Source organism: Antrostomus carolinensis, unplaced genomic scaffold (genome assembly GCF_000700745.2).
Source record: "Antrostomus carolinensis isolate BGI_N321 unplaced genomic scaffold, ASM70074v2 scaffold592, whole genome shotgun sequence".
NCBI classification, from domain to species: Eukaryota; Metazoa; Chordata; class Aves; order Caprimulgiformes; family Caprimulgidae; genus Antrostomus; species Antrostomus carolinensis.
The window spans coordinates 34,699-43,907 of record NW_010298704.1 but is presented as its reverse complement, the minus strand read 5'-3'; the positions used below and the strand labels follow the sequence as shown (position 1 = coordinate 43,907).

Sequence of the window (9,209 nt, the reverse complement as noted above, 5' to 3'; positions counted from 1 at the left end):
AGGTTTAAGTCACTGGAGGAATGAGGCTTAGTCGTGTCTCACTGGAGTTTTAAAAATTAATTATAATATGCGTTCCTTGCCTGTGCATCTGCTTTCCTCAGAATGCAACTTTGTATGTCAGAAAATACTGGAAAAAAACCTGAGACATTTAGCATGGAAGTGTACCCTTCCACTGCACCCCACTATAAAGGAATTCTTGGTTCCAGGAGTTCAAACTACACTGTAAGGACATGGCAGGAGTTTGGATATGTAGAGGGTGTCTAGAAGGCAGATACCCTCATTTATTTTGTTTTCTATTTGTATGGTTATTAGTCAATAATTATTTTTTATTTTATTTTAGTGTAGTAAACTGCATGTTGTAGCTAATTTTTCTGTCTTACTCATTTCAGGATTCAGTTTTAATGCAATTTTGTGCAAACAAACTAGACAAGAAGGACTTTTTTGGGAAATCTGATCCTTTCCTTGTATTTCATCGAAGCAATGAAGATGGCAGGTAGATGCCTGTTAAGTATTTCTGCTGCTAAACAGTAGGCAACTTATTTATTTGCCAATGGTAATATAGTTTTAATTTTTTAATGTTTGTCAGATTAAGCTATGTTCCTTTGATAATGTTTGTTGGGTTTAAGTATATCATGTTATGTAATATCGGAATAAAACTATGTAACAAATAGATCAAATACTACAACTCAGGGCTTTAAGAGTTGCATGTATGATAAATGTAGAACATTATGAAAATTAACTGTAATAACAGTAGTTAAATAGTGTTACTTTTGCTAAGATATATTATTAATTTAAATTAAACAGAACTCTTAGAGAAAACTGTAACTGCAGAATATGCTAATACTTAGGAATTATTTTAGGTAAAAACATTTTATACTGCCAATTTGAAAGTATCTTTTATCTTTTTGACCAAGTTCTAGGAAACAGAGTTCAAAAATACCTTAAATGGAAAAATTGTATTAAAAGTGGCGCTTGCTGCATTCATACTCTAATTTATTGAAGTAGATTAATGTCTCCTGTTCTGCTGCTAAGATTTGACATGCGAACTTCTGGTCAATATACTGCTTATGTGGGGTCTACTGTCAGGTTAAATTTTATTGGAAAATGATAGTCCTCACGTATAATATTTTATCAAACTGAAGACTGGACATACATGATGTTACTTGTTTCAGTAGCTTAACTGGAACAGTTGTTCACATAAACCTGTGTAAGGGTATATGTGTGTCTGTTCCCTGCTCTTTTTCTTCTTGTTGAAGTTTTGGGTAAAAACATTTTAGGTTCAGAGTTTTTTAGCACCCTAGTCTGTAATTTCTCTCAAACAGGTCTGTACTCTTCAGTCCTCCCTTCTCTCTGATTCAACTGCATTTCTTTTTTTATTATCTTAAATTTTGTATGGACATTGTGTAAGTGAATACAGGTTACAGCTCTTTTGATTCTGTGTTTGATGTCACAAAAGAAAAAGTAAATAAATACAAAGTATATCTTTTTTTTTTTTTTTTAATTGCAGTTTTACAATCTGCCACAAAACAGAAGTCGTAAAAAATACATTAAATCCAGTGTGGCAGGCATTCAAGATTTCTGTCAGAGCACTGTGTAATGGAGACTATGACCGGTAAGATATAGGTTAAGTTTTTTTAGCATATATGATGTTTTCCCACGAATTAATATATTATTTTTTATATAAGTTTTTCTATGCAATTCAGTTCCTGATGTTATTTAGGTTATTTAATCAGCATTTTGAAAGGATAATGTGTGTTCATAACCATTCATCATATTAAAGAATTTAGAAATATAAAGACAATGTAAGCTAAATCTGTAGGAAATGTTAGTGATGATTTCTGGAAAAAAAATTCTATGGTGTGATTAGGAAACAGCTAGAAAGAAAAGACTAATTTGAGGAATGGCCACTGTTACTAGTGTGCATACGTATTTTTTAAATAATGTTTCAATGAAAAACAGCGATTATCTGTCTTCCTTGGGTGACATTGTGATGTCAGAGGATGCTGATAAAAGAAAACCTTTAAAACATATAGATAAGCAGATGAGAAACACAGAAGGTAATCATATCATCTTCAGATTTGAAGTTTTCAGTGATCCCATGCAAAAAGATCCATCTTTGAAAAACTTAGTAATAATACCATGTTTTTAATCAATATTTTACCAATAATAAAAGGCAAATCAGTTAAATTGAGGAATAATGGGTGTTTTTAGACTCCTTAAAAAAATTACATGTTAACTTCTAGCAATATCAGCAAGAAAAATGTTTAACACTCTGTTGACTACTTATGTTCTGTTGACATTATTCATATTTTTGAAATGCATTTAGATATTGGTGTTATTATTAAGTACCCAGTTAAATGTCTGGTAATTTATCTATGTCTGCTATCTGAAATCTGGAGAACTGCAATTATTTTAGTAAGACTCTGAGGAAATACAGACTTATCAATGGGTCATAATACTTCTAGCAGTGTATAGTTTTTGTTTTAAATAATGAAGGAAATATATGAAGACTAGAATAAAAATATGTGTAATATGTAAACTGAATCTAGTGGATAGATGTGCTAAGGTTCAATTCAACTTTACACAGACTGTGTGAAAAATACAAGAGATGCAAAATGTACTTGTCTGGATATTTCAAAGACAAAAGGTAAAAAATCTGGTTTGAACGTCTTGCAATCCCTAAACATCTGTCTTATTTGATCTGTGATAATCTTCCGGTACTTGATGTCATGTTCCTTCAAACTGAAGGAAAAAGGATTCTCCTACATTGCTAATGCTGTCTTTGTGCAGTACTTGATAGTCGTTGGCAGCCATGTTGGTTACTCTTTCAATTAGATGCAACAAAAATGCAGCAATTTCATAATAAGTACCTTCTAATCAAATAGAATTTTTAACTTATATAACGGTTCATGTGCATAATGCATAAGCAAAATAGTGCTCATGAAGCTGATCTCTGGATGCTGGACTATTTATCATATTAAAGAAAAAAGGTTTTCATAATAATTAAAAAAGGTATTGTGGTAGAGGCGTATTGAAATAACTCCTCCATTCCAAAAGAGAATTAAAAAGTATAATAGCATGCCTCAAATTACTGTGTAACTACTGTTTTCTCATGTTGATTCTACTTTGAATGCTTTCAACATAATGTGCTCAGTGAATACCTTATGAATAAAAGGCTCCATGGAACTTCTTAATCCTGCCTATAGCAATCATGTTTCAAATAAAGAAATACTCATTAGCTGTCAGATTAATTCAAATTAGTATCTGCTGGTAGTCCAGAGAAAGCATCCAGAGTTTAGGGGTTTTTATTTACAAACTTTGCTTTCTAAAGGTAAGATTAGATTCCTAAACTCAGCATGGTAATACATAAAAACACAAACTCCAAAAGTCTCTTTCAGATAATTATAGTTTCACAGATCAAATTTTGGTGTTCTGGGTTCTGCGATTGATATGAAAAGTGGGAATAATGTAATTAGTAAGAAAATATCACAGTAAACATTCATTCTGGTTTTGGGGAGGGTAAATCTTCCAGTTACTGTATGCTTCTGAGTGAGCTCTGCCCACTTTTTCATTGTGAAATTGCTTAATTATTCTCAAACTGTATAATCATACAGTATGTTTTCAGCCATCACAGGGATGGAATTTCAGGGATTTCAGTACTACAGTAGTACTTAGTATCTCTAATATTTTTTTTTATCTTCTTTCTCTTAATATGCACTATCAAATAGCACTTACACAGTTATTTTCTGCATAGAAGTTTTAAAACAGAGATATCGTAAATGCAAACATTCTCTATCCTTGATTTTTTTTAAATGAAAGATTTTTTAAAATTAGAGAACTGATCCTCTAAACTGTTTCCTTTAACATAAAATAGCAGTGTGGAGATGGTTAAATGTCAGTATGTGAAGATTTGAAAGGCCTTTAATATCTTGCATTTCATGCAAAATAAGTAAAATTCAAGATCCGTGATCAATCCTTTTAATTTGAAATAAATTTCAGGAGAGAGGAGCTTTATTCAAGGAAGAATTGCTCTTATTGAAGTTGCATGTCTGAAGATCCTTCTCAAGAATTTATCTTGATAATCTTAAGAATTTATCTTAGTAATTCAAGTTTTCTCTCTGAGATGACTTGGCTATTTGAACATAGATTTGTAAGGCAATTTAAAACATAAGTCCCACTAAACCTTACATAAATCTTAACTTACTAGTGTGTCTTGTCTATCTTGATAGTAACAGGTTTTGAAACCTGGAAGTAAAATAATGGTTGTCTAGGGGGGAAAAAAAAACTCTGCAACATTGCCTTTCTTACTAAATTAAATACAGTTGCCGTTCAGGGGTCAAATACAAAGTAGGTTTGGAGCTGTTCTTTAATTCATTCCACAGAACAACTTTAACTTTAATCAGTATTCATTCTAAGGTAACTTAAACCCAAACTGAAATTCCACAAGAGAGATAAAATGTAACAAATGGTGTGGTCAGCGCTATTAAATTTGAGTTGAAAATAGAAACATCCAGACAAAGCAGACAAAGCAACTCCTCCTTTGCCTATTTTGGAATAACATTAAAAATGTGAAAAACATTTAGGCATGAGTTTGTTGATGTACATAATATCAGCTGTTCTGTCACTACAGACCCTACTAAAAAGTCTGTCCCCTTTCTTATAGTCCCCCTTTAAGTCCTGAAAGGCCACAATAAGGTCTCCCCGACGCCTTCTCTTCTCCAGGCTGAACAACTCCAGCTCTCTTAGACTGTCTTCATAAGAGAGTTATAATCACGTAAATGTGGAGTAGTGCATAGGAGGTACATGAGCTTGCTTATTGGATCATACTTTTAGTTACTTTTAGTGTCCTGTCTCAGTGTCCTGATTCACACAGTACTCAGATGCAGATTCATCAGAGGGATGCTCAAGGAACTGTATGAAACCATTATATACTTAACATTTTTCTTGAGGTGCTTCTCTGAAAATTTGCCAATTAGTTATTGTTTTATACTGTGAAAAAAACATTTTAGACCCATGTATTATTTTGTTTGTATAATAATCTACTAGTTTGTCTTTCAATTCTGATTTAAATGAAATAAATAAATATAAATAAATTATAATTAGTTCTCCTATTGAAAAAGTGTTTGCACTGAGTACTTGTGTGTTGGCAGACTTTAATAACATTTTGTTACACAGCTTGCCCACCAGCTACTGACTCACTAAGATGAGTGTAAGTATTCCCACAGTATCCAGGGCAATCTGTCAGTTTGGGAAAAACTGGTACCCAGAGTCTGCCTCTGTCGTGTTCCCCTACCATGCCCCACAATCTGCTTTTCTCATTCCATTCTAGGAAGCCAGAGGCATGGTTATGCTGTATAATCTGATGGTTATCTAGTGTAGTCTGATGAAAGAGCCAAACAACTGTCCTGTTGACTTTATAGGAATTAAAAAAAGTATGCTGTACTTTTCTGCCCTCTTTTGTCAAATACACAAGCAGCCACCTCCTCCTCTATTGAGAGGCAGGGGGGAGTTTAAGAGCAGAAAAGTGCAGTCTTTAAAGAACTACACATTTCTTTCATCTGCAGACACAGACAGGACCTTCACAAAAGGTGGATCTCACACAGTTTTCATTTGTCACCACGGCACAGTGTTTCAAAGAGGTTAATACTGTCTACCAGATTGAAGTTTTGTTGTATTCTAGAGTAGTTATTTTAATTTAAGAACCAAAATACATGGACTGAAATTGGTTACTGCTTTAAATGTGCTTTACTTTGTATTGTGAGCATTGCTTTTAATCTATACTTTGCTGTTTAATAATTTTGTTTTATAAGGGCCCTCTCAATCTCTGCACACTTCTTCTCAAATATGGGTATATTACTTTTTTCTGTAAGGTGTTATTACCTCACAGTAGATACCCCTTTTCTAGATAATAGCATGTACCAAAGAAACCTTCACAATAAGTTCCAGTTTGTTAATGTTCTTAAAAACTTTGATAATACTTTAAGGTTTAAAAAATAATTTATAAAACCCCAGAAAATTCAGAGCATCAGCAAGTAAAAATGTATTGGTTAAACTTCCAATGTGTGCAGTTGTTTCCTTAGCTTCCGCTGTATTTTACTCTTAATTTATGAAGATATATTGAGTGACTTGTTATTTTCTGCCCCATGAGAAATGACTGGAATATTCTGTCTACTGGATTTGGCACAATTGATGCACCCATATGCTATTAAAATACAAGTATTAAAGACAATCCTGGTACATTTTAATATATATTTTAATAGGGTTATTTTTTTTTATTTTTTTAGGACAATTAAAGTAGAAGTGTATGATTGGGATAGAGATGGAAGGTAAGACATTAATTCTATTGTTAAACTTTATCCATGCATATTTTTACACATTTTAAAATTTATAAATATATAGTGGCCAGAACAGGACTAGAGAATGATCTTTATCAATATTTAGAGGTACAGGTACTGGAAAAAAAGTTTTGCTGTGCTACAGTTCTGTTTTGTTTTGCAGTTGTGGTAATTGCTGATGTATTAGCCCATTTCAAACATGATGTGTGTATATGCAAACATGGAACAAGCAAGATGGATTGCTCTGAGATCTGCAAGATCAGTTTTGTGGATTTCATTATGTTATCAGTTAATGTACATGTATGAAGAGAAGAATAATCCATTTTATAATCTACTTTCTTTTGCCTAAGACACTGTTTCATGTGCTGTTGCTTTTCAGGTATGATGAAATGCCTGAGCCTGCAGTTGCTACTTTATGGTTGCTTAGATATTGCAATGTAGAAACTACCTATTAATCATAATTTCAGATTGGGTTTGAATGTTCATTTCCATGCCTCTCTTCATCAAAACATTGTTGTAAACTCTAGAGTTGGAAGACCTGAGTTTAAAATAACTCCTTTGCTACAAAGAGGATGGTGGAATTTCTGTTGAGAAATTCAAGGGGGGCAATCTGTGATTATTGAAGCTTACTGTGTATACTAAGTGTACCTTTTTTTCTGAAGAAATTAGCCTTACAAATTGCCTTTATTTTGACAAATAGGATAGAATTATTTTTTATGAGACTGGATTTATACCTGTTCTTTTTTTAAAAATGTTTGAGCTAGTATCTTAATATTTTGTTTAGAAACTGTATGCATAAATCATGGTACTAGAACTTTTATGAAATACAAGAATATGTTAATTTCTATTTATCTTTAAGTTAGTCTGTCTTAATTATTTCCTATTAATCTTAACTTATGTTTTTAAATATATGGGTATGCACTTACATTTAAGAGTATATTATTTATTATACAGTAATGTCTTTAGTATTGCTAATGCAATTTACTATATTATAGCTTATTATATTGTGCTTCTGTGACCCAATAGATCTTGTAATGATAATAATTTATCTTGTGCTGCCATTAATTTCCTTGCTGCCAAGGTCCAAAACCAGTTTCAGTTTTCTCAGCTTATACTTTTGTCTTTTTAGTTCCATCATGAAGCCTACCGATTTATGTGCATTCTTATCACACGTTTACCCTCTGTAGATACCTGCTAGTGCAAATTCATCCTTCTTGATTAGCTATTCCCTGAGTGACAAAATAACATATTCTGGCAATTAAAAATACAAGGATTTAAATTAACAAAGCCATATTAGCAAAAAATCACTTCATTGCTCTAATGATGAATTTCTAATAACATCCACTGTTCCTCACTTAGTTGTGCCAAATCCTTAAAAATGTGATATATTTACACTTTTCTTTCTAAACTACAGTATTTTTTGAAAATAATCTATCAATGAACAGTAAATTATATTGCCAAATTAACAAAATATAAAGATTATATTTTATTAAGGTATCAAACTCCATGGGCTGACCTGTTTTGTCCAAAATCTGAAACTGAGGTGTGATTGAAAATAAAATGAAGAAATCTGACAAATGATGTTGTGTAGCTGCAAGTCTGAGTGAAATCTTCAACATACTGTGAAATTCTAACAATCATTAGCCTCTTCACTCTCCCAAACAGTCTGAAACACTGTCTGCTTTTGCTCACACCCCACTCTGAATAGCTATAAAATTAATATCTAAAAAACAAGAAGTGAAGGATACTATTTATATGTTTTCTTTTTTATTGTAATTGTATGAAATTTTTTGCCTTTTGCTTTCTACTTTTTTTGAATTTAGAAGCAGGCAGAACACTGACATCTTACATGTTAATTCCTCAGAAAGATGAGACAGCACTCATCTCATGTAACTTCAGACAATGTAAAAATCAGGCAAATAGCCGGAGCTAATCATCTAAGTTCCTTTAGTAGCTTACAGGGAAAATGGTCTGATTGTATCCATCCTAACTGTAATAAATTGCCATTTGGTGGTGCCTATGACTTACTAGTGATTGTAGCAAGAACCTAAGTGCCTAATTTAACTTTGACATTGCCAAATGTATCTGAAGTGAATCCCATTCCTGAACTGATCTATCAATTTTTTTGTACAATGCTGCTGTTACTCATATGTATTTCCATTTTTGATGGACTCTTTGTTTATAAGCAGTTGTTACACTAGCTGATCACCTCATTAGGCTGAATCTGTTTGCTCCAGAGATGTGCAGTCTGGGCATGAACAACCTTTGAAATAACATCGGAGAGCCTGCTAGATAGCAAAGCAAGCTATACTGGAATGTGCAGGTTATTCTGCAATCAGTAAGGCAATATTACTGCACATATACTTGATATCTGAATCTTGACTTGACTCTGATTTCTTGAGTCTTGACTTAGAAGTTGTTTTTTTCTTTTTCCCTATTTGAAGTTATCTATGCTTTGGAAAAGAGGTACCAGGGTGCTTTGCGTTGAGCTTCTTACTATCATGTTCAATAATTACATTGTTAAGAGTCATTGTATATTCTTAGCTCTCATTTATTTTCAAACATCACTTAAAATTTCTTGACTAAAAGGTAATACAGGACCTTTGTAACATTAACACTATTAATTATTAAACATTTCTTTGTCTCAAACCAGTTTTTGCACAAAAATTGTCAAAATGTGAACCACTTGTTCTAATTGATACCTTTTATTGCTTCTAAGAGCTGTGGCAAACCCCAAAATATTTGATCATAGAATCATATCATAGAATGGTTAGGGTTGAAAGCGACCTTAAAGATCATCTAGTTCCAACCCCCCTGCCATCAGCAGGGACACCTTCCACTAGACCAGGTTGCTCAAAGCCTCATCCAGCCTGG

General features: G+C 32.7%; 1 protein-coding gene across 1 annotated transcript in view; it reads left to right on the top strand.

Annotated features, from left to right (window-relative positions):
* Nucleotides 1-389: 389 nt before the first annotated feature.
* Nucleotides 390-9,209, top strand: part of LOC104520724 (copine-8) — a gene marked incomplete at both ends in the record, with an annotated part of 41,183 nt that continues 32,363 nt past the window's right edge. Inside the window, 3 exons of the mRNA XM_010162502.1 lie at nt 390-493; nt 1,508-1,612; nt 6,285-6,326. Coding sequence (XP_010160804.1) covers nt 390-493; nt 1,508-1,612; nt 6,285-6,326 — 251 coding nt within the window. The remainder of the gene's footprint in view (nt 494-1,507; nt 1,613-6,284; nt 6,327-9,209) is intronic.